The sequence below is a fragment of the Lucilia cuprina genome, chromosome 6 (genome assembly GCF_022045245.1).
Source record: "Lucilia cuprina isolate Lc7/37 chromosome 6, ASM2204524v1, whole genome shotgun sequence".
In the NCBI taxonomy this organism is placed as follows: Eukaryota; Metazoa; Arthropoda; class Insecta; order Diptera; family Calliphoridae; genus Lucilia; species Lucilia cuprina.
In genome coordinates this window covers 20,056,855-20,082,790 of record NC_060954.1, presented here as the reverse complement: position 1 = coordinate 20,082,790, position 25,936 = coordinate 20,056,855, and the positions used below count along the sequence as shown (strand labels likewise).

The window sequence follows — 25,936 nt, the reverse complement described above, 5'->3', positions numbered from 1 at the left end:
TTTTGGGACGAGAGAAAAAATTAAAATTTTAAATATATTTTTTATTTAAGGAATTGTAAGAACTACATGTTTGAATTTAATTTTTTATTTCGACTATTCAAAATTTAAGTTTCAATTCTAGTTCCGTTCTGTTCTAGTTAAGTTCTAGTTCTAATTCAGTTCTAACATGAGCATGTTTCAGTTCTAGTTAAGTTCTAGTTCTAATTCAGTTGTAGTTCAGTTCTAGAACAGTTCTAGTTCAGATCTAGTTTAGTTCTAGTTCAGTTCTAGTTCAGTTTTAGTTCAGTTCTAGTTCAGTTCTAGTTCAGTTCTAGTTCAGTTCTAGTTCAGTTCTAGTTCAGTTCTAGTTCAGTTCTAGTTCAGTTCTAGTTCAGTTCTAGTTCAGTTCTAGTTCAGTTCTAGTTCAGTTCTAGTTCAGGTCTAGTTCAGTTCTAGTTCAGTTCTAGTTCAGTTTTAGTTCAGTTCTAGTTCAGTTCTAGATCAGTTCTAGTACAGTTTTAGTTCAGTTCTAGTTCAGTTCTAGTTCAGTTCTAGTTCAGTTCTTGTTCAGTTCTAGTTCAGTTCTAGTTCAGTTCTAGTTCAGTCCAGTTGTAGTTCACTTCTAGTTTTCTTCTAGTTGTGTTTTAGTTTTGTTCTATCCTAGTTCAGTTCTGGTTGGTTCAATCATATATGCAAATATTATTTATATAAAATCAGTGCAACTAGATCTTTTATCAATACTAGTTTCTAGCACTTCTTATGTTTTTTTGGGGAGTTCAGGAGTTCTTAATTATTTCAGAATTTATATAATAAATTTAATATAAAAACGAAGATTATACTAAAAACTTTAAAATCTTTTGGATTGTTTCTTCTTCCATATAAATCCACTTTTACCAACATTTTTCCAATGTTTACGAAATAAAAATCACAACATTTACAGCTTCAAGCATAGCATGTTTTATATCCAGTTTAGGAACAAAATCAAGTTGCTGATCAAATAGATACATTATAAAAAATTTTTAAACAATATTAATTAATTTAAACTTTAAATGCTTGGAATCCAAATTCTTTCTATTCCAGGAAAATTATGCTAACAAATAAGCAATTTGGGGAATTTTATATAGCTAAATTATAATTGGCATGTAGCTTCTCCTTTGCATAATTAGTAAGGGATTAATACTCACCGGAAATATCTTGTGCGCTAAGGGAGATATTGGAGGTTAAAGGTTACAAAAATCTGTTTTTGGCAAATATCTTGCTCAATAATCATTACACGCATTTTAATGCTTTTACAATTTCTACAGATATTTAAATTTCCCACATTTAGGTTGAAGAATATATTCCTTGTCATTGGTTGTTTTCGAGCTATAGTGCATTATTTTTCAATTGCATTTTTACTTTCGAATCTTGAAATAAATTGTACTAATAACAATTTTGACAGACTTTTTTTAAAACTTGCTTTATTACCCATTGTGCAATGTTTGCATATCCATAATTTCAGATATTTAGATTAATATTTTCACAAAACTTTGTTAATATCGGACTTAATTTAAAATATTTTGTAATTTTTTTTAATTTTCAAAAGAATAAAAACACAATGTTGTAAATTAATTTTGGGAACGATTTAAAGCCTATATTAGAGCCAGTTGAATTCTTAGTCTGATTACAATGAAATTTAGTGGAAATATTTTGTAGATTATGTCGACTATTGTGTTTCAAATTATATTTATAATAGAGACTCCATCGGAAACTTTGTATAGACGGACATTGCACTATTGGCCAGAGAGTGATTCTGTGATAAGGGATGTAACATAAATTAATGATGTATTTTTAACTTCTATAAGAAAGAAAAAGTGCGACATTATTTGTATTATAGTTAAAAATATTAAGATTTGGAAATTTTATTACAATGAAAAAATAATCCACTATATCTCGAAAACAACTAATGTTATGCGAAAATATTTCTAAACTGAGGTATAGAAAAATTCTTTATAGAAATTATAATAACATCAAAACATGTACGACTCATAATAAGCGAGATATTCGCTTAAAACTGATTTTCGTAACTATTAAACTCCAATATCTCGCATAGTGCATACGATATTTTCGGTGGCTCTTAATCTCTTACTAACTATGTTTAAGAGAAGCTATGTGTTAGTTTTCATTAAGCTTTTTAAAATTCCGCAGCAAAACCCTCTCTTTCCTGAGTTATTCAAGAAATTGTTCAATGATAACAGCAATACACTAACAGTTTTTATCGCATTATAACGCCAGTCTTATTTATATATTGTTTTGTTTTTAGCGCATGAGTTAAATAAATAAATTAATTAATTGATTGATTGATTGCTTTATAGACTAACTAAATAATAACACAATTTGCAATTAGTTAAAATAAATCTCTGCCATGCCACACTTAATCGTACATGCATACATTAATACAATAGTATGTATAAAATACTTCAAACAATTGAAAACGGCCATCTAACATGAGCATGTTTCCAAAAAAATTTAGAATGGCATCCACATGCTTCGTTTTTTGTGCTCACATGCGTGTATATGATCATTTGCAATCAAGAGATCAAACTAATTGCTTTCCTATGCAGGTTTCTCGCTTAACGGTGAACTCTTAATGGATGCGTTGGGCGGAGAGACGACTTTTGCCGAAGTTACTGCAGAAGGTGTAGGTTTTGTACCGGCGTGTACATTGGGTGTGGGTCAAAAGGCTCGTTTGATTTACGGTCAAGACGTAGATTCTCTTAAGTTTTTCACTACTTGTGGTCTTCAGGAAGGTTATGAACCTTTCTGCGTGTAAGTATTTAGTGTGCGTCAAAACAATTGTAAGAGTGCCTCCAATTCATTTACTTATAGGAATATGCGACGCCCTGTCACCCATTGGTATACCAAGGATCAGCCAATATTCGAAAATACAGAAGAGATGCCTGACTGTCGTATTGATGTGACACGTATTCCAGGTGGAGCTGATACACCACCTCATTTGAAAATTTCCCACAATACTTTTGAGACCATGGAAAAAGCCAACTGGGAGTTCTTACGTCTTTCCCTGCCAGTCACTTGTATGAGTGAGTTTATTACTGAAGCGGAGAAGGCCAGACGTTGGGAGGAAATTAAAATTAGACAATATCGTCTGATGCGCGATGCTCAAGAACAACAGCAGCAACAAACATCAGCCCATATGGATCATATGTTGAAGAGTGGTTTTACAATGAACGACATTAAGGGACTTAATCGAAATTTCGATGATACAGCTGAGGCTGACGAAATGCATAGTCCCGCCCGACCACCGCGTAGAAGTTCTGTTTCACGCAATATCACCTTTGAATCGGATTTGGGAGCGCCAGAGGAACTACAACGCTCCACGTCTGCGCTTGATATGAATGGAATGGATGAAAGCATGATGGACGATAAGAAGAAGCGCGGCCGTAGTCCGTTTAAGTTCTTCTCCAAGAAATCGCGCGATCAAAGTAAAGAAAAAATGCCTGGCCGTGCTCCCGAAGTAAGCATGGAAAGACGTAACACCGTTGCCCATGGTCGTAATGTGGTCAATGCTCAAACGACTACAAAAGCTCCAACATTGCGTTTAAATAATGTAAGTATATTTTAATAACATAAGAAACTAAAATGCTTAACTACTTTCTCTAAACATTTCAGACTGAAATGCCTCAGACTCCCGTACAGCAGGGACCAAAAGCTCTTAGTGGTGGTGCTCTAGGACAGCCATCTGTTGAATCTTCAGGCAACGAAATGTTTGATGCCGAATGTTTAAAACTTATTAACGAATATTTTTATGGTGTTCGTATATTCCCTGGTCAGGATCCCACCCATGTATATGTAGGTTGGGTTACGACACAATATCATTTGCATAGCAAGGAATTTAACAAGGACAAGGTGCGAAGAGGATCCGTAATTATTGAAGATGATTATGAAATGCCTATCGAACGAATTAATCGCCAAAGTTGTTATGTCGTACGTGCCGATGAACTCTTTAATGAAGTAACTCAAGATGCTTCAGGTAAGGGAGCATCACAGGGCATGTTTGTTGGATGTTTCGTCGACACCGCTACGGGCATGATAAGTTTTACATGTGAAGGAAAGGAGACTTCACATCGTTGGAAGATGGAACCAGGAACGAAACTTTTCCCAGCTATTTTTGTTGAAGCCACTAGCAAAGAAATTTTGCAAATTGAATTGGGACGTACAGCAACAACACTGCCTCTTTCAGCTGCTGTCTTGCCAACAAGTGATAAACATATCAATCCACAGTCCCCACCTCGTTTAAAGGTCCAATGTCTTCGTCCACATCAATGGGCACGTGTTCCTAATACAGCACTGCAAGTGCATGCTCTCAAGCTATCCGACATACGAGGCTGGTCAATGCTTTGTGAAGATCCAGTCTCTATGTTGGCCCTCCACATCCCTGAGGAAGATCGTTGCATTGACATCTTAGAATTGATAGAAATGGATAAACTACTATCTTTCCACGCTCATTCACTAACCTTGTATGCTGCTCTCTGCTATCAGTCCAATTATAGAGCTGCCCATGCTTTATGTCAACATGTTGATCAGAAGCAACTGTTGTATGCTATACGTTCCGAATATATGAGTGGACCGCTACGTCAGGGCTTTTATGACCTTTTAATTGCATTGCATTTGGAATCGCATGCCACCACAATGGAGGTTTGTAAGATGGAATATATCATTCCTTTAGGACCAGAACTTAAATTCCTCTACGAAGATGAGGAAATGTGTCATTCCTTGAGGTCATTGATTACCGAATCAGTTCAGCCTCATTTGCGCATGACAGAAATAACGTGAGTATTAAAGGCTTTTTTTATATTTCTCCACATTATTTATAGAAAGCAGTGGAGCACTATATAAACTTTCGCCACAATCGTCTAAATTGTAAGAAGTTTAGTTCTAAATCATTTTAAATTTTTATTGGAACGTGTCACTCTATCGCTATGCTTGACTTGCTTGTCAGATAATAAAAGGATACCACAGAAAGTAGATTTTGTGCTCCACTACGCAGTTAGTGTTATGTGTCCATGTCATGTCCCACATTGATCTACATATATGTCCACAACACTGTTTCTCGCTCAAAACACAGTAAACGTTTGTAGTTCTCCTGACATGTACATATGAATACTACAGTAGGACAACATCTATCACTTGCATTTTTATCAACAATGTCCAAATTTTCTTCTTTATATTCTTTCTCATTTATGCATGCATAATCTCACCCGCAATTCATTCATTGCACCTTTCACTCACAAATAAATGGCCGGACAATACATACCAATGCACACACACAAAACTTGCCCATCACAAAATTCCATTTTCCGTGCACATGATTATCGTAGCACACCTATGAGTACCCATACCACTAGCATACAAAATGTTTCCAGTGAACCAATACCAGACATCGATCATCTGTACTCCCCGAAGTTCCCCTTAGAAGTAGTGCGCGAATTTGTTATGGAAGCATTACAGGAGGCCGTTGAGATCAATCAAGTGCACAATAGAGATCCAATCGGATGGACGAATGAAAATCTTTTCTTGTAAGTTAATCACCAAAGATTGAAATTTATATATCCAAGGTAAGACGACTTAAGTATTTGCATGTTTTTAGGCCCCTTTTGAAGCTTACTGATCGCTTGTTGTTAGTGGGTGTCATGACCGATGATGATGTTCAAAAGTTGTTGGTTATGATCGATCCAGAAACATGGGATCCTAGCTTTGAAAAAGGTGAGTAGTGAATTATTCATCTTATATTATTGGTTTGAAATTTATACTTTTAATTCATTTGATTTTAGATGGAAAAGATGAACATCGTAAAGGTCTTTTAACCATGAAGATGGCGGAAGGAGCCAAGCTACAAATGTGTTATCTACTTCATCACCTTTATGACATTCAGCTTAGACATCGCGTGGAAAGCATTATTGCATTCTCACATGACTTTGTGGGTGATCTTCAAGCAGATCAATTGCGTCGCTATATAGAAATCAAACAATCCGATCTTCCAAGTGCTGTCGCAGCCAAGAAAACAAAAGAATTCCGCTGTCCACCAAGAGAACAAATGAACCAGATTCTTTGCTTTAAGAATCTGGAACCAGATGATCATGAAAATTGTACTTGTGGCTTGGATTTGCGTGGACGTTTATACGATTTCCATGATTCTCTTATGAAAAAAGTCTCACTAAATGCTTTGCAGGAGCCGGACGAACCAGAAAGCAATGCGATCGAAGAGGTCAAAACGGGTCCAATTACAAAGATATACAATTTCATTAACACAGTGAAGGAACTTGAAGAAGGTCCCAAAGAAGTTGAGGAACCTGAGAAGAAAACTCCCGAAGAAGTGTTCCGTAAAGTTTTAATCAAAACAATTGTTAGTTGGGCTGAGGAATCACAAATTGAAACCCCCAAATTGGTGCGTGAAATGTTTAGCCTTCTTGTTAGGCAGTACGACACGGTGGGTGAATTGGTGAGAGCTCTTGAAAAAACATATGTCATCAACAATAAAGCCCGAGAAGATGTGGCTGAAATGTGGGTTGGTTTAAGCCAAATCCGCGCTTTGCTTCCTGTTCAAATGAGTCAAGAAGAAGAGGAGTTAATGAGGAAGCGATTGTGGAAGTTAGTTAACAATGCTACATTCTTCCAACATCCCGATTTGATACGCATTCTCAGAGTTCATGAGAACGTAATGGCTGTTATGATGAACACTCTAGGTCGACGAGCTCAAGCCCAAAGTGACGCCCCAGCTCAATCGGAGGGAGCGGAAGGAGCTCCAGCTAAAGAGAAGGATACTTCTCATGAAATGGTGGTAGCTTGCTGTCGTTTCCTTTGTTATTTTTGTAGGACTGGAAGACAAAATCAAAAAGCCATGTTCGATCACTTTGACTTTTTGCTAGACAATGCAAACATTTTACTCGCTAGACCCAGCTTACGCGGTTCCACTCCTCTAGATGTGGCATACTCAAGTTTAATGGAGAACACAGAACTAGCTCTGGCCTTGCGCGAACACTATTTAGAGAAAATTGCCGTTTATCTTTCGCGCTGCGGTTTGCAAAGTAACTCCGAGCTCGTCGAAAAGGGCTATCCTGACTTAGGTTGGGATCCTGTAGAAGGCGAACGCTATTTGGACTTTTTACGTTACTGCGTTTGGGTAAATGGTGAAAGTGTTGAAGAAAACGCCAACCTTGTCATTCGTCTTCTTATCCGACGTCCAGAATGTTTAGGGCCGGCTCTAAGAGGAGAAGGAGAAGGTCTATTCCGTGCTATAGTTGAGGCCAATCGTATGTCTGAACGGATATCTGACCGCTGCAAAATGCAAGACGAAGCCGAAGGCACTATTGCTGGCCTTAACTTCTCTCATCCTCTACCCGAAGGCGAAGAGGACGAGGACTACATTGATACTGGTGCTGCTATCTTGAACTTCTATTGTACCTTAGTTGATCTTCTCGGTAGATGTGCACCCGACGTCTCGGTAATAGAACAAGGTAAAAATGAATCATTAAGAGCTAGAGCTATTTTGAGATCTCTTGTGCCACTGGAGGATCTTCAAGGTGTCCTCAGCTTAAAGTTCACACTCACTCAAACTGCACCGGGAGAGGAAAGGCCAAAGTCTGACATGCCCTCGGGTCTATTGCCCAATAACAAACAAAGCATCGTTCTTTTCTTGGAACGTGTCTATGGCATAGAAACACAGGAGCTCTTCTATCGTCTACTCGAGGATGCGTTCCTGCCTGATTTGAGAACAGCCACCATTCTAGATAAAAGTGATGGCTCAGAAAGTGATATGGCTCTTTCAATGAATCGCTACATTGGCAATTCTATATTGCCTCTCTTAATTAAACATTCTAAATTCTACAATGAGGCAGAAAATTATGCAAGCTTATTGGATGCAACACTGCACACGGTCTATAGATTGTCTAAGAACCGTATGCTTACTAAGGGCCAAAGAGAAGCTGTCTCTGACTTTTTGGTGGCTTTGACATCACAAATGCAACCTGCAATGTTGTTGAAACTCTTACGCAAGTTGACAGTTGATGTCTCAAAATTATCCGAATACACGACTGTGGCTTTGAGGGTAATTATTTTCAACTATTAATGAGTTTTTTGTGTATAGACTTTTTCATATTAATATTTAAATACTTGTTCTTCCCTGTAGCTCCTTACATTACACTTTGATCGCTGTGCCAAATATTATGGCTCCAGTCAAGGTCAAGGCTCTTATGGAGCATCGTCTGATGAAGAAAAACGTCTTACTATGCTCCTGTTCTCTAACATATTTGACTCACTCAGCAACATGGATTACGATCCTGAATTGTTTGGTAAAGCGTTGCCATGTTTGATTGCAATTGGATGTGCTTTGCCACCGGACTACAGTTTATCCAAAAACACCGACGAAGATTACTATGGTCGTCAATCCGGCGCCCCCGATCAACCGCAATATGACCCTAACCCTATTGATACAGTCAGCGTTAATTTGACCAACGATTATAATTCTTTGGTGCAGAAGTTTAGCGAACATTATCATGATGCTTGGGCCAGTCGCCGTTTAGAGAGCGGATGGACTTACGGTGAAATACGCTCTGATAGTGATCGTAAACATCCTAGACTTAAACCCTATAATATGTTAACTGAATACGTATGTTTAATTTTTAATTTAAACTATTTATGTGAAACAACTTCACTATTTAAGATATACACTAATAATTTATTTTTATATGTTCAAAGAGATATACAATAATATTTCATTACTTTAATGATAGGAACGTGAACGTTATAGAGATCCAGTAAGGGAATGCTTGAAAGCTCTTTTAGCTCTAGGTTGGACCATTGAACATTCTGAAATTGAAGTACCTCAAAATCATCGTGGTTCCACCAGACGTCAATCAAAGCCTCAAATTGTATGTGTAAAGCTTTAAGAAACCCCCTCAAATTGGCAATATTAAAATAACACAAAATTTTTAATATTTTTTCTTACAATTGCATGTCCGATCCCAAAATGTATATCGTCTTAAATCCCCTTTGTCCACGCCATTATTTGTGTAAATACTTTTTTAACAACAGCACGATTTTCAGAACGAAGGAAGTGCCTTCAATTACAATCCACATCCTGTTGATATGACAAATCTCACGCTAAGCAGAGAAATGCAAAATATGGCGGAGCGTTTAGCTGAAAACTCGCATGATATTTGGGCCAAAAAGAAGAAGGAGGAACTGGATTCCTGCGGTGGTGTTATTCATGCTCAACTTGTGCCTTATGATTTGTTAACAGACAAAGAAAAGCGCAAAGATCGTGAGAGGTCCCAAGAATTCTTAAAGTATATGCAATATCAAGGATACAAATTGCACAAGTAAGTTAAATCATTTCACATTAAAGTAAAACAATTTCAAAACGGTATATTATTAATCATATTTAGACCATCTAAGGGTGGAGTGGCTGAAGGCGAAGGAGGTGCTGCTACTACTGCTGTAGAATTAAGATTCTCCTATTCTTTATTGGAGAAGCTAATTCAATATGTGGACCGAGCAACTATTAATATGAAGTTATTGAAACCTTCGACAACATTCAGTCGACGGTCCTCATTCAAGACAGCATCTCGCGATATTAAGTTCTTCTCGAAAGTTGTTCTGCCTTTGATGGAAAAATACTTCTCCACACATCGAAACTATTTTATTGCTGTTGCTACGGCCACTAATAATGTAGGAGCTGCATCTTTGAAGGAAAAAGAAATGGTAGCTTCAATATTCTGCAAATTAGCATCTCTTTTACGCAACAGGTTGAGTGCTTTTGGTCCAGATGTACGCATTACTGTGCGTTGTCTTCAAGTTTTGGTTAAAGGAATTGATGCCAGAACTTTAGTAAAGAATTGTCCCGAGTTTATAAGAACATCCATGCTGACATTCTTTAATCAAACAGCTGACGATTTAGGAAACACAATTCTTAATTTACAAGATGGCAAATATAGTCATCTGAGAGGAACTCATCTAAAGACGTCAACATCGCTGGGTTACATTAATCAAGTCGTTATGCCGGTCTTAACTGCCATGTTTGATCATTTAGCAGCATGTGACTATGGCAGTGACTTGTTGTTAGATGAAATTCAAGTTGCATCTTATAAAATTCTAGCTGCATTGTACCATCTGGGAACAGATGGTACTTTAACGCACGAGCGCAAATACTTGAAAACTGAAATCGAGAGACATCGTCCAGCCTTGGGTTCTTGCTTGGGAGCATTTAGTTCTTGTTTCCCAGTAGCTTATTTGGAACCTCACCTTAATAAGCATAATCAATTTTCTTTACTTAATCGTATAGCCGATCACTCCCTAGAGGCACAAGATATAATGGTCAAAATGGAAAGTTGCATGCCAAATTTGGAAACTATTCTAGGGGAAGTAGACCAATTTGTGGAATCTGATAATACATACAATGATGCACCTCACATTATTGATGTTATTTTGCCTTTGTTATGTTCCTACCTTCCATTCTGGTGGTCACAAGGACCTGACAATGTCAGCCCTACAAGTGGCAATCACGTAACTATGGTTACTGCCGATCACATGAATTCATTGTTGCGCAATGTACTTAAAATGATCAAGAAAAATATTGGCAATGATAATGCTCCTTGGATGACCAGAATTGCTGCGTATACACAGCAGATTATTATTAACACATCTGAAGAACTACTGAAAGATCCATTCTTGCCCTTGGCGGAAAGAGTTAAAAAACGAACTGAAAACATGTTCCACAAGGAGGAGAGCATGCGTGGCTTCATCAAGTCAGCAACGGATGACACATCACAAGTTGAAACGCAATTGCAAGAGGATTGGAATTTGCTAGTACGGGATATATATTCATTCTATCCCCTGTTAATCAAGTATGTCGATCTTCAACGTAATCATTGGCTAAAAGATAATATTCCTGAAGCCGAAGAGCTATACAACCATGTGGCAGAAATATTTAACATTTGGTCAAAGAGTCAGTACTTCCTTAAGGAGGAACAGAACTTTATATCCGCAAATGAAATTGATAACATGGCTTTGATTATGCCAACGGCTACCAGAAGATCTGCCATTACAGAGGGTACTCCTGTTACAGGAGGCAAGGTTAAAAAGAAGAAAAAGAATCGTGATAAGAAGCGCGACAAAGACAAAGAGATACAAGCCAGTTTAATGGTTGCATGTCTTAAACGTCTACTGCCCGTGGGTCTCAACCTGTTTGCTGGTCGTGAGCAGGAATTGGTGCAACACTGCAAAGATCGTTACCTAAAGAAGATGCCTGAGTACGATGTTATCGAATTTGCTCACCTACAGTTGACATTGCCCGACAAACTAGATCCTTCGGACGAAATGTCATGGCAGCATTATTTGTATTCGAAATTGGGCAAAAAGGAAGAAGTGTCCGAAGAACAAGCAGTAGAAAAAGCATCTAATCAAAATGAAAAGGGCAAAGACAAGACACAAGAAACGGTCGATCGTATTGTAGCGATGGCCAAAGTATTATATGGCTTGCACATGGTAAGTTGTCAGATCTATAAAAAAGGAAAGTGATTTATTTTTCTTTTGACTGATTCAGTGGCGTAATAAAGAGAAACATTAAATGTTTAATAATCGTGAGTTTTAAATTCATTTATCGGAATTTATTTTCGACGATTAAGAAAATATCTTATTATGTTTCTTTTGTTACACACTTTAATCAGTATGGTTATTTGCCGTCTAAGGTAAAGATCATTTTTAACTAAATATATTTCTAAATCTGTATCCCAAAAACTTCCTTGGCCTAAATCCTGTTAAAATCTTTAATTTCTATTACACTATTCTTAATTTCAATCTTAATTTATCACATTCAATTAATTATGTTTTCTTTAATTTTACCTGATTTTTCACATTTTCCACAACAATGACAGATTGATCATCCCCAACAGCAAAGCAAAAATGTCTACAGGAGTGTTGTTTCCATACAAAGGAAGCGTGCTGTTATTGCGTGCTTCCGTCAGACATCTCTACATTCTTTACCAAGGTTTTTAAAAACAATTATCAGATCTTGTGCAAAAACTTTAATATTTAATTGACTAACACGTGTCACAATGTTCTCTATCTCCTTGTCTTACTCTCGTTGACACACTCTGAATAACAGAGCTGTAAAGGAATGCATTTTTGTGTTTAAGTGTTTTATTTTTGTATATTATATTTTTTGTATTTATTTGTTTTAACGATTTATTTTAGTTTGTTCAATTGGAATGTCCACCTGTGTTTTTGTTCTAAATTAATTATATTAATGCGCGCAAATGCAATCGTTTTCGGCTCTTGTAAATACTATCATTCATCACTGTTTTGTAAACACGTCATCTTCTCGTCCTTTGCTCTTTAATTTTATTGTTTTATTTAATAATCTTTCCATTCCTCTTTCTCCCTAATCTAAATCCAACCTCTATACTAAATTAATAAACTAATCTTATAGCTAGTAACTAACGAATAAAGCTTATGGCTATGCTGATTTGTGTGTTTTTTGTGTCCTTCCTATTCCTTTAGGCATCGCGCTCTAAGCCAAAATCAAAAAGTCGGTCATCTAAAATAACCTTGGCCCGCCGGCATGCGGTCATGTCCAGCTTACGTTCCATTCATCTCTATCGCGTTAGCAGGTGGGGCATGTTTGGTTTGTTAGCTTCTATGATCGCGCACCAAGAAACGATTTTTTGAATCGAAATCGATATTTTATTGTCATGCGCATTAGGATTTTAACAGAGTTCGATTTTATTTGAAATTTCACATGAAATAATTCACAGCACGAATTATTTTCAGATAAAGTGATTCCAAATGTTGACAATCGACCTAAAAGTAAATATGATATTTAAGATCATATTTATTTTGTAATTATCCTTATAATTATACTAATACGACAATCAATTCTATTGTTAATGGGTTTACCGAGAGAGTTGTTCTCCTCCCAGAGGCGGCGACTCCTTATCTGATAAAAGAGGAACCATTGAATCCATCTAAACTGCATAGGTTGGCATCTATGTTTGATGGAGTTCTTATACCAAAACTGATTTTTCAAATTGTAGTATAATTGTCGTTAATTTTAATTTCCTTTATAAAAATATCTTTTCAAAAGGAATCATTGTGAATAGCCCATCAAATCTGGGAACTATAAAATATTTTTTAGTAAACGTAAATAATTGATATTATATTATTGATACAACCAGATAATCCTTTATATTTGTTATACCATTAAATTTTTATTAATTTCATAAAGATTCAATTATTCCGGACAAAAAAATTCTAATGCGCATTCTTATTCTGTTTGTGTATGTGTTTTCGTTATTAAATTAATCCTTAAGTAATTTGCGCATGTATTTTTACTTTCAAAACCAAAAAGATATTAAATGCTAACAAATCAGAATATTAAATTTCTGTTAAATTAATACAATTAAAATTTTGGTTATGAATTTTTAATTGTGTTATTGTTATTCAAGTTATTTATAATTTGTTCTACCAAATATTAACATTATATCTTGCGAACATTCCCAAAAAAAAATAGACATAGAGCTTGCAACATTTTTGCTCGTACATATCACGAACAATGGCTACAGGAAGAAAATGTAGGCCAAGAGGTTATGATTGAAGATCTTACACAAACGTTTGAGGAATTCGAAAAGTCTAAAAAGGAAGAAGATGAATCCGAAAGCAAACCCGATCCCTTGACACAACTGGTTACTACCTTCTGTCGAGGCGCTATGACTGAAAGAAGTGGTGCCCTTCAGGAAGATGTACTTTATATGTCTTACGCTCAAATTGCTGCCAAATCTTGTGGAGAAGAAGAGGAAGAAGGAGGCGGCGAAGAAGAAGGTGGCGAAGGCGGAGAAGAAGCAGCAGAAGGAGAAGGGACTAGTATTCATGTATGTTGTTATTAATACAAATATAAAATGCTTTAAAACTCATTTATTTAAATTAACTTTTAACACTTGCACGCTATCCTTACCCATAGAATACAATGGCTAAACTAATGGTAACTTTATCTAGAAATAATTAACATTTTCATATTATTACCTAAAAGAACAATTAGAAAATAGATTTTGATCTATCAAAAGTCATCTTCATATATTTTTTAAAAGCTAAATGTTATATTTTTAATGCTATTTTAATTTTTGCAACTTAGGAACAAGAAATGGAAAAACAAAAATTACTTTTCCATCAAGCACGTTTGTCAAATCGTGGTGTAGCTGAAATGGTGTTGTTGCATATATCTGCCTCCAAGGGTATACCTTCCGAAATGGTAATGACAACTTTAAATTTGGGTATTGCCATTTTACGTGGAGGCAACATTGATATTCAAATGGGTATGCTTAATCACCTGAAGGAGAAAAAAGATGTTGGATTCTTTACTTCAATTGCTGGCTTAATGAATTCGTGCAGTGTCTTGGATTTGGATGCTTTCGAGAGAAACACGAAAGCAGAAGGTAATGTCATAAAACAATTAAGTAAACACACACATGTCTTTTCCTTAGTCCCATCCCATGCCACTCCATCCTAACCAACCACCACTGTCATTTATCCTTTATGTTTTGGAAGTTTAGTTCTTTTCGTTTTCTTCCTTAAGTTTTATTTGCACTTCTGTTGTATTTTAATTTTTAAAACTTCATCATTATCCTTGCACGCTTTTGTTTTTCAAAATTTCCAATTATCATCACCTACTTTCCGATTTTGTTGTTGTAAATTTGCACTGAACCCCAACACCATCACGTCCATCTCCACTACCATCACAAAACCAATCCGCATGTATTACCCTGGTTATCCCCCACACAATATTGTAAACTTTGCAAACAAAGAATACATTCCAAGTGCGGGTGCAGGTCTTGGCGTCGGTTCGGAGGGTGCTGCTGGTGAGAAGAATATGCATGATGCCGAATTTACTTGTGCGCTGTTCCGTTTCATTCAATTGACATGTGAAGGCCACAACTTGGGTGAGTAACAAAATAACTTGCCTTTGAGTATTTCAAAACTCTAATATACATTCAATTCTTTACAGACTGGCAGAATTACTTGCGTACCCAGGCTGGCAACACAACAACGGTGAACGTTGTCATTTGCACAGTCGATTACTTGTTGCGTTTGCAGGAATCTATTATGGACTTCTATTGGCATTATTCTAGCAAGGAAATCATAGATCCAGCAGGAAAGGCCAATTTCTTTAAGGCTATCGGCGTGGCCAGTCAAGTGTTCAACACCCTTACTGAAGTCATTCAGGGTCCATGTACTCTTAATCAGCAAGCTTTGGCTCATTCAAGATTGTGGGATGCGGTTGGAGGTTTCCTCTTCCTTTTCTCTCACATGCAGGAAAAATTATCGAAGCACTCTAGTCAAGTTGATTTATTGAAGGAACTGTTAAATTTGCAGAAGGACATGATCACTATGATGTTATCTATGTTGGAAGGCAATGTCGTAAATGGTAAATAGATTGTAATTTACTTAAGTACTTATATACTTAAATATCACAAAATGTTTCAGGTACAATTGGTAAACAGATGGTTGATACACTAGTAGAATCAGCTGGCAATGTGGAATTGATTTTGAAATACTTCGATATGTTCTTGAAACTCAAGGATCTAATTGAATCTCCTAGCTTCCAAGAAATTGATATCAAGAATGAAGGATGGGTTACTCCAAAAGACTTTAGAGATAAAATGGAACAATCGAAGAATTATACACCGTAAGAATAAATTTGTGTACATTTTATATAAATAAATACTAATCATTTGCACTTTAGCGAGGAAATGGACTTTTTGCTGGCTTGTTGTGAACGTAATCATGAGGGTAAAATTGATTATGCGGCATTTGTTGATCGTTTCCACGAACCCTCAACGGAAATCGGTTTTAATTTGGCTGTATTGTTAACCAATCTAAGTGAGCATATGCCCAATGAACCACGTTTGGCTCGATTCCTTGAAACTGCTGGCTCTGTATTGAACTACTTTGAGCCATTCTTAGGACGTATTGAAATCTTGGGTAGTTCAAAGAGAATTGAACGTGTTTATTTCGAAATTAAGGACTCTAATATCGAACAATGGGAGAAACCCCAGATTAAGGAATCGAAGAGAGCATTCTTCTATTCGATTGTAACTGAAGGTGGTGATAAGGAAAAACTTGAAGCTTTTGTAAACTTCTGCGAAGATGCCATTTTTGAAATGACTCACGCTTCTGGTTTGATGGCAACAGATGACGGTGGCAGTAATGTCAAACGTGATACTTCCTATAGTTCGTATATGAGTGAAGAGGATGAAGAACGAGCAGCTAGACACCCTGTTACACGAACCATAAATGCTGTAAAAGATGGTCTTAAATTTGCCGCGGTTATGTTAAGTCCTGCAAATATTAAACATCAAATTGGTGTTATGCAAACGAAATCTGCACCGGAATTGATTGTTGGATTCTTTAAAATTATTTTCTACATGTTCTACTACACTGGTTATGCCCACTTTGCAGTGGTTCGATATATATTTGGAATTTTAATGAATTTGATGCGTGGACCGGCTCCTGAGGAAGTAGAAGAGGCACCAGTGGAGGAAGAAACGTTTGGTAGGGCGTTACCGCCTTTGCCTATAGAGGAACCACCAGGTACAGTACAAGCATTTGGTTTGGACATAAATAAAGAAGAAAACGGACAGTATAAGGTAACGGTACATGAATCTTCTGGTGGCAGTCCTTCGACATCAGTTGAAGAAACTGGTGAATCAAGCCCTGAAGATGGTGGACCCACTGGTGAAGCAACTGCTGAGACAGAAAGCCATGTTGAACCTATATCGATTGTAGATTTGTTAGGTGGAGAGGCAGCTAAAAAGGCTGCTCAAGAACGTCAAGAGGCTCAAAAAGCACAAGAAGCTGCAATGGCCTCCATCGAAGCTGAAGCTAAGAAATCATCTGCCGCTCCTCAAGAAACTCCAGCCGTTAATCAAATCGACTTTTCTGCTTATGCCCACCGTGCCGTTAGCTTTTTGGCTCGTAATTTCTACAACCTGAAATATGTAGCTTTAGTTTTAGCTTTCAGCATCAACTTTATGTTACTCTTCTATAAAGTTACATCCTTTACTGAAGACGAAGAAGCTTCCGGTGATGATGTATTGATATTGGGATCTGGTTCAGGTGCAGGTATGACTGGTTCTGGTCTTGGCTCAGGTGAAGGTTCGGGTGATGACGGAGGAGAGGAAGATGATATACCGGAATTGGTTCACGTCGACGAAGATTTCTTCTATATGGAACACGTTATACGTATAGCTGCGATATTGCACAGTCTGGTCTCATTAGCTATGTTGATTGCCTACTATCATCTCAAAGTTCCCTTGGCTATTTTCAAACGTGAAAAGGAAATTGCGAGACGTCTGGAATTCGACGGCCTTTTCATTGCAGAACAACCTGAAGATGATGATTTCAAGTCGCATTGGGATAAACTGGTAATATCGGCCAAATCATTCCCGGTTAATTATTGGGACAAATTCGTAAAGAAAAAAGTTCGCCAAAAGTACAGCGAAACATATGATTTCGATTCGATTTCCAATCTCTTGGGTATGGAGAAAAGTTCATTTATGGCTCAAGAAGCTGATGAAGGCGGCCTCGTTAAATACATTATGAATATCGATTGGCGCTATCAAGTTTGGAAGGCGGGAGTAACATTTACCGATAACGCTTTCCTCTACTCACTTTGGTACTTCTCGTTCTCTGTAATGGGAAACTTTAACAACTTCTTCTTCGCTGCTCATTTGCTCGATGTTGCTGTCGGTTTCAAGACTCTCCGTACCATTTTGCAATCCGTAACACATAACGGTAAACAACTCGTACTCACAGTAATGCTTTTGACCATTATTGTATACATTTACACGGTCATTGCCTTCAATTTCTTCCGTAAATTCTATATTCAAGAAGAGGATGAAGAAGTAGACAAAAAATGTCACGACATGTTAACGTGCTTCGTATTCCATCTTTATAAGGGCGTAAGAGCAGGTGGTGGTATTGGTGACGAAATCGGAGATCCAGATGGTGATGATTACGAAGTCTATCGTATTATCTTCGATATTACTTTCTTCTTCTTCGTCATTGTTATTCTTTTGGCCATCATTCAAGGTTTGATCATTGATGCCTTTGGTGAGCTTCGTGATCAATTGGAGTCGGTTAAAGAGAATATGGAATCAAATTGCTTCATATGTGGCATGGGTAAGGACTTCTTTGACATAGTACCGCACGGTTTCGATACTCATGTCCAGAAAGAACACAACTTGGCCAACTACATGTTCTTCCTTATGCATTTGATTAACAAACCGGATACGGAATATACTGGTCAAGAGACATACGTTTGGAATATGTATCAACAGCGTAGCTGGGACTTCTTCCCAGTCGGTGATTGCTTCCGCAAGCAATATGAAGATGAACTATCAGGAGGTGGTGGCGGCGGTTAATATTCTTCCTCTACAAGCCTTTAAATAGTATGTCGACGGACCATTTAACTATACATACAATGTTTTTTAGACAAATTTTTTTCACTACTGTTTTTATATACTAAATATCTACTTAAACTTATATAAATCTGTATATTTACTATATATTTAATAATATTAATAAAATTGTTAAAACAATCAATTGTTAAGTCAACCAAGGAATTTATTCAAACACCTAGTCAATTTGAAACGAAGCAAAAACCAACAAATTAAAGTAAAAACAATACACCTAATTTATTAAATTTATTTTATTACCGTTACTGTAAAAACTTTTTTGTTAATAGCGTAAAATTGTAACCGCCTTCAAACAAAAAACTAATTTATCTAGACAAACAACTCAGAATAGAAATCAAAAATGTATAAACAAAATTTATTTGTATTCGTATTTAAATAAACTTGTACTATTTATTAAATAAATTTTAATGATTTTATTGAAAAATAAACCATTTGGCTTTCTTGATTTTAAATGTACCGTATTAATCACAATAAATCAAATCTTGAATGATATTCTGATAAAAAAAACCTCTTTAGAAGTTTGACTCTATATCGAATTCATAGAAATAATACTTTGCCTTATCATAAGAATCGCTGTACAAAAGGGTCAGCTATAGAGCCAAATACGCTTGAATCAACAAAAAAAGAAATATTTGGGCAAAAACTTTTAAAAAAAGGCAACAGATTTTTTTGAAAATGTAATATCCTCTGGGAGACATATAAATCCCTAAAGAGGCGATACAAGGTACTCCAAACACGTAGAGCTAATAATCATTAGACCATATTCTTTCTCGCCTAAATGGAATGGTATTATAGCTTAATAGAGACATATCTGTAGAACATGAAATACCATGAAAACACTCAACGATTTCAGACGGCCATAATAAAGTCGATAGTGCTGGGGAATGTGTTTGGTGACATCCACACAAAAATTACTTATTCAGATATCTTGAAAATGTGATCTTCCGCTATCCTCATAACTGATCCGTTTCTTACAAGACAAATTCAATATCGCATATCAGCGGAGTCTCAGGACCCAAGACAACAAAATAAGTGGCAAAATCAGCGCCAAATTGGCTAAGATCCAATCGGATATAAGAAATTATGCTGACAGTTCTTAAATTCTTCATGGATCCCGAACGCCTTAAAGAAGATGGTGACCATGGTCGCGTCCCGAATCTCTTGATCCAAATCAATAGATTATCAATGGCAATAATAGCTGGAACCATATTGTGCGAAACTAATAGGCGTACTGGTCTTTCGTGTAATGACTTCAGAAAAACTTGCGAAAACAAAGATACGGAATGGACCACCTTTTGTAACTACCTCTCCCTATATCGATATAAATATATTCGATATAAATTCATTTTTGAATTTGTCAAATTATATGTTTTTAATCTTTCTCTCATTTTCTTGCAGGTACAGGTCGACTCGAATCTTTCTTTTTTTAATCCATCTTAACTTAAAAATTCCATAAAAAAATAAACCAGAAATTAATGATGAATATCGATAACGTAATAAAAAAAGTATTTATTTTCTCTGAAAATGTTTTCACTTAATGATATTAGATAAAATACAACTACTTAAACTTTATCATCACCTATATTGACCCACGTTAGAGTTTGATGACCATCATGTTCTAAATCTTCAAATTCCAAATATTTAACATTATCCAAATCGTTTTTCATTAAATGATCACCTACAGCAGTTATCACATTTTCGTCTTGGTCTACAACTTTGTCAGTAATCGATGCAACTGAAACGTTTTCTGCTAACAAGTCGTCAGCTTTAAATATGATTTTTTCGAGAGTTTCGTCGGAAACCTCTTGTGATTTTAGATCATTGTCAACATCGATTTCCGATTCTTCTTCATTTAAATTATTGTATTCCGCAGATGACGAGGTTGAAGTTATACTGCCAATTTCCATTGGTTGGTGTTGAGTAAATTGTGGCTGATTTATAATTATTGTATCGTTTATGTGTTTTGTTTGCTTCATGTGTGTTAGAAGAAGCGGTTTGCGCATAAAACCCGCACCACATTCCATGCATTCGTAAGGCTTCTTATCACTGTGCACAAAACGATGGGCATTACGATTGTCACGACTGTTGAATTGTTTGCCACAAACCTCGCATGCATATGGCTTCTTCCCACTATGTATGAGCATGTGTTTTTTGTAGTGCTCTGGATAGACAAATCCTGCTCCACATATTTCACACTTATGCGGTCGTTCACCCGTATGAATGGCTTGTATATGGTAATCTAACAATCGTTTACGTTTAAAAGATCGCAAGCATAGATCACATTTGTGTAGTTTCTCATTCAAATGTGTAGATTTCTTGTGACTAGCCAAATTAGTGCGCTGAGCAAAAGCCATGGGACAGTATTCACATTTAAAAGGTTTCTCACCAGTATGAATACGTTCATGATCTTTTATTTCCGGTCTACGTGCAAATGATTTTCCACAAATACGACAAATAAAGGGCCTTTGACCTGAATGTACTATTTTATGAACTTGTAAACTATGCTGAGTGGTGAAAGCCTTATTGCACACCTCACAATGGAAGGCTTTTACAGAGACATGCAATTTTTTATGCTGATTCAGATTTTGTTGATTCAAAAACCTTTTATCACACTGATCACACTGATACGGACGCGGTCGTTCCTTATGAATTTTCATATGTGTTTGAAGTGTATATTTCGAGGCGAAATCTTTGGGGCATTCGCTGCATTTAAAGGGTCTTACACCAGTATGAGTGTTCATATGTTCCTCCAAAATTGCTTTGGACACATACATTTTCTGGCATACATGACATTCATACTGCTTCGTATTATTGTAGTGCACCCGTTTGTGTATACGATACAAACGATTATTGTTGAACGTCCGTTCACAATGCTCACACTGTATTATGTGACCGAGCTCTGTGTGTAATTTCAAGTCTTGTCGTTTTCCAAATCCTTCATGACATTGCTCACACATATAGAATTTTGAATTATGAAATGTTTGAAAATGTTCCACTAGTGTCTGGCGTTCAAAATGTGGCGATATTTCGCATATTAGGCAAATAAAAGTGTCTCCATCTTGCTTACAAACCACTTTAGGGGCTGTGGGTTTTGTCTCAGAAGTGCTAGCATCCTGTTGCTGTATATTATCATTTTGTGTTATTTCTGACGCAGCTGATTGCTGGGAATTTTCACAGTTGCCTTCACTTGTAAAAATATCTGTACTAATTATAAAATTCAGATCGCCGTCTGTAAAAATAATTGGCTTTTATTAATTAAATAACAATTAACTATGCAAGCAATTAACAAAAAAAAACATAAAACTTGATAGCGATTAGATGATATGAAATAATATATTTAAACTCGGTATACATATGAAAGCGTTCAATGAGGCTTAAACGTTAAATACTGTCAATAAGCATGTTTAACCCTATACATAACACCGAAAAACTAAACGTGATTATAAGTAGTTTGATCCTATTTCCTGAAGAAAAAGAGTTGGTGCTTTTTTAGTGTAAAGAACGAAATACCACATTCTTATCGCCAGGCCATGGCAAATTCTTTGATTCGAAAAGAGAACTAATTAAAAGAGTTACTGACTAAAATCATGCATTTGTTACTGACTAAAATCATGCATTTGTAAAGAAATCCTTACCCTGGTTATCACATATCACTAAGTCAGCCAGTTGCCCACGAAATCGTTATTCACGATTTTACTTATATTTTGTACATATTTTCTATTTCATCCTATTCGATAATAAGATGCCTTATTTCTATTGTTCCTAGACCGCCCGCCGCTAGATCTATATTCATAAAGACACCATGAAATACACTATAGAGTAAAACTGGATACATTTCAAATGTTAAAGATGCAACATCGTAGAAAAAATCTGAGCATAAATTGTTTGTCCGATTTTGCGTTTGACTTTAAAATGTTTATGTATATTCTTCTATGGTTTGAGTCACTGTACACGAAAAATATAATGATGGTACAAGCACATCTATTCAAATATGGCGAACATGTTAAGTGTAGAAGTATGCTAAGATATCGATGTCTAAGACCCATGCGCCTATAAAGCTTAGTTTCTAAAAATAGAATGATGATTTCTTGCTTGGAAAAGTACATAAATTCTTTTGAATAAACGCACAGCAGGTCTGACATCGACCTGTTCTCCTTCCGTGTTTCAATATAGTTTAATATAAAAAATATTTAAGTTCGCTTTCACTTCACAATTGATAATGATCCAAAAATACAACTTTTAAGATATTTTCTTACAAATCAGTTTATATTCCATACGATACTAATAAAATACTAATTTCCGCCTATTGCGCCTACATGAAGAGTTACAATGTGAAATGGTTTATGGTGAGAACTTTACAGATATAATTAAAATATTCTAGGGATAAGTTAAAATTTTTGTATGACTAAAAAAATGTATGAAAATTTATTTTGGGTACTTACCTTCAGTACTATCATACGTTTTCAAATCGCGACTATCGCTGTCTTGTTGAATAATTAAGTCGCCCTGTTGAATCTGGTCCGTGTTAACGTCATATATAATGATATCTTAAATAACAAATACGTACATATATATATACAGCAAAAATTATAAAAAAAAACATTTTACATACCTTGACCTTCCAAGGGTATGTCTTGAACATCAACAGACTCCTCCGAAACCTCTAAATTGACAAGACCATCTGATAAATTTAGTACACCAGCGGGTAAAGAATTTTGTGCTACATGTTCATTAAAGGCGGCAAAATCAAAATGATCAGGTACGATTTGTGAACTGACATTATCAATAAATCCTACATCATCGTGATCTGGCGCCTGTTCATTGTCTAGATCATTTACATTTAAATTCTCTTCACATTCTAGTTCATCGTCCTGAACCTCTTCTACTAAATCCATTTCCGTAATGCCTAAATATTCCCCATTTGAAATATTTTCTATGGTTTCTGCATTGTTAACAAGGAATTTACTATTTTCTTCATTTGCTTGTGGCAGGCATCCATTGGCAATAATAACATTTCCTTGCAACAAGTTATTTAAATTCTGTATCGTAGAATTTTCTTTGTATGAACTTAAAATTCTTTCCCGTATTTGGGAAAAACGCTTTTCAAGACTTTCATATTCCAAAACATCAGCATTACATGAATCACAGAGTAACTAAAAACAAGCCATTATAATTCAATAAATTCCCAAACTATTTAAGAAGGTTCTTACTGTAGAATGGGCTAAAGCCTCTTCCAATTCTTTTTCTAATATGTTGCCCAACAAATCAGCCAGTGAACATTCCACTTGTCCGTCCTCTCGTAATCGTTGCTCAAACATTAACCATGGCTCTTCGCCTTCCACAAATTCATGGTCACACAAGTAACAGCGAACAGATTCCATTCAATCGAATATCTGTTAATCCAGTTTGATCATAGGATTCACCTGTAATTAACCAATTTAACATTATCAATTTATCACTTATAATGTTAACAGGACGATTAAAAATTTTAATTTGCTCCAGCAGTAGGGGCGCACAGACTTAAGAAAAAGCACATGTATTGCCAACATTGCAATTCAAAACCTATCGTTAGAAGGAGCATAACTGAGGCGACAACATACCCTTGTATTTTGCTTTATAAAGTTTTTTTATATCCCAATGTTTGATTTAAAGTCTCTAGTTATTTTCCTAAAGTTTTTAAAAATATTTTAATAAATTTTATTTGTTCTATAGCTGACAAATCAGAAAAATGGCGTTTAAAAGTGGTTTTGCAATGTCAGCTGTTTTTTCAAAAAGAACATGCAGAGTTGTATTTTGCAAAATATTCCGCTACCTAACGGTTTATATATTTAAAAACATTTTTAAATAAAAAAACGAAAGGGTGGGCAATATATTATGCAAAATATTATTGTAATATTTTTATTTCCTACACCACGACAAGGGTAAATTATACAAATGTTTTTAAAAAACAAAACTAATGGTTCTATATCCCTATAATTATTTAAATTCTTTGCATCCAGTTGTGATGCAAACGCACTCCTCAAAATTTTCGATCCTTCCACCAAAGTCTCTGGTCTGCTACACTAAAACGGACGTGTAGTCACCGTCACTCTGCTCGGTAAATTAGGTTGGAATATAATTTGTAATTGTTTTGTAATGAACAAATAAATATTTTTTTCTAAATATTGATATTTGAATATCTCCGAGCTTACAAAAAATTATTTAAATATAAATTAGAATATACTAGATGAAAAATAAAAGTGTAGTTGGGAAAAGGGTTAATTTTTGTCGGGAAAAGGGTTAAAATTTGTTTATATTTTAGAAGCGCGATATATGTTAGAACAAAAACGGAAAGCAAATACAGATTTTATATTTTTATATGTTCAATTCAATAACATAGATTTCATTGCGGAACAGTGTTAGCTGCATGAAATGATTCCTTCTTTACAAACTTTTCAACTTTAGTGTGCATGAATTTAACAAAAGTGATTCTTATATATAGTTGATGAGCAGGGAAACCAAAATATGGAAATGCATGTTTTTTCTGGTGCGTCGTATGGACTCATGGATAAGATATTTACACGTTTCAGACCAATTTGAGAATTTTGGCATCGATTTGTTAGAGCATATTTTACCCATAAGAGCATAATTTTGCATGATTTGACTTTTTAGCATATTTAAGACATATTTTCGAGTTTTTAGAGCATATTTTACTCTTTTAGTGCATATTTTGATGTTTTCGCTTTTTTTCGTTTTTATACATTTTTAATTTTCTTTTTTCAAAACTTTATTTAAAAAAATAAAATTCTATTTTTTTATTTTTTTTTAATTTTTTAGCCTATTTTACAATTTTGAAAAAAAAATTCGTTATGTTATAGTTTTTTATTCAATAAAGCATTATATTTTAAATCGGACATAAAACCGATTACTATTGATTTCATGAGACCAATCCATTTTTATAGTTTAAAAAACTAATTATTGAAATTTATGACAACACCGATTAAAATGTCAGTTTAAAAGCTATGAATACAATTGGAAGAAATGTGTCAAACTTTGTCGTTTGAAATATGTTTTTTAGGGACCAAATGGTTTCATGTTATTTATTGGTTATCTGAACGTAAAATGGAATTCTATTATAATAGTTCTTCAAACTATGAGATGAAATTTTTATAAAAAATGTTGTAGGATATAGAATATGACATTTATTATTTCATTACAATTTCAGTCTTTTTGAGCTTTTCAATGTTAAAAAATAATAAAAAATTTTATTTTTGGAGCATATATTTTAAATTTTAAGAGCATATTTTGAGTTTTTTACGGCATATTTAATGCGCTTAAAACACTTTTTTAGAGCATGTTTTCGGTTTCCCTGTTGATGAGTTATCACCACCGAAACAAAAAATATGCTTTTTTAAAAAAACTTTTGCCCATCAGGAAAAAACTATACAATATAT

The 25,936-nt window shown here is 35.4% G+C and overlaps 2 protein-coding genes across 19 annotated transcripts in view; one reads left to right on the top strand and one right to left on the bottom strand.

Annotated features, from left to right (window-relative positions):
* The window catches only part of LOC111677492 (ryanodine receptor), a 68,862-nt gene extending 49,931 nt beyond the window's left edge, over positions 1 to 18,931 (top strand). For 4 of the 17 annotated variants that reach the window (XM_023438625.2, XM_023438627.2, XM_023438624.2 and 1 more), the window contains 17 exons: positions 2,583 to 2,787; positions 2,848 to 3,586; positions 3,649 to 4,808; positions 5,403 to 5,555; positions 5,627 to 5,742; positions 5,811 to 8,083; positions 8,165 to 8,644; positions 8,769 to 8,906; positions 9,070 to 9,356; positions 9,423 to 11,520; positions 11,910 to 12,022; positions 13,544 to 13,901; positions 14,162 to 14,462; positions 14,856 to 14,966; positions 15,032 to 15,451; positions 15,511 to 15,712; positions 15,770 to 18,931. In XM_023438625.2, the coding sequence (XP_023294393.2) occupies positions 2,583 to 2,787; positions 2,848 to 3,586; positions 3,649 to 4,808; positions 5,403 to 5,555; positions 5,627 to 5,742; positions 5,811 to 8,083; positions 8,165 to 8,644; positions 8,769 to 8,906; positions 9,070 to 9,356; positions 9,423 to 11,520; positions 11,910 to 12,022; positions 13,544 to 13,901; positions 14,162 to 14,462; positions 14,856 to 14,966; positions 15,032 to 15,451; positions 15,511 to 15,712; positions 15,770 to 18,449 (11,834 nt within the window). In that variant the 3' untranslated portion in view covers positions 18,450 to 18,931. Of the gene's footprint in view, positions 1 to 2,582; positions 2,788 to 2,847; positions 3,587 to 3,648; positions 4,809 to 5,357; positions 5,556 to 5,626; positions 5,743 to 5,810; positions 8,084 to 8,164; positions 8,645 to 8,768; positions 8,907 to 9,069; positions 9,357 to 9,422; positions 11,521 to 11,909; positions 12,023 to 12,534; positions 12,645 to 13,543; positions 13,902 to 14,161; positions 14,463 to 14,855; positions 14,967 to 15,031; positions 15,452 to 15,510; positions 15,713 to 15,769 lie in introns of all 17 variants that reach the window. The other 13 variants (XM_023438621.2, XM_023438622.2, XM_046954446.1 and 10 more) reach the window with 5 other exon arrangements.
* A 1,044-nt stretch (positions 18,932 to 19,975) lies between these two features.
* On the bottom strand, positions 19,976 to 24,249 carry LOC111677471 (zinc finger protein 431-like). 2 transcript variants are annotated; one of them, XM_023438591.2, is made up of 5 exons: positions 24,104 to 24,249; positions 23,714 to 23,926; positions 23,116 to 23,656; positions 22,946 to 23,050; positions 19,976 to 21,732 (listed from the first exon to the last, which is right to left on the bottom strand). In XM_023438591.2, exons 2-5 carry the CDS (start codon positions 23,882 to 23,884, stop codon positions 20,066 to 20,068), a joined length of 2,484 nt encoding a protein of 827 aa, XP_023294359.2. In that variant the 5' UTR covers positions 23,885 to 23,926; positions 24,104 to 24,249; the 3' UTR covers positions 19,976 to 20,065. The 2 variants fall into 2 exon arrangements, with proteins under 2 accessions (XP_023294359.2, XP_046811030.1); XM_046955074.1 differs by lacking the exon at positions 24,104 to 24,249 and having other exon boundaries at positions 23,714 to 24,045.
* Between the last annotated feature and the right edge of the window lie 1,687 nt (positions 24,250 to 25,936).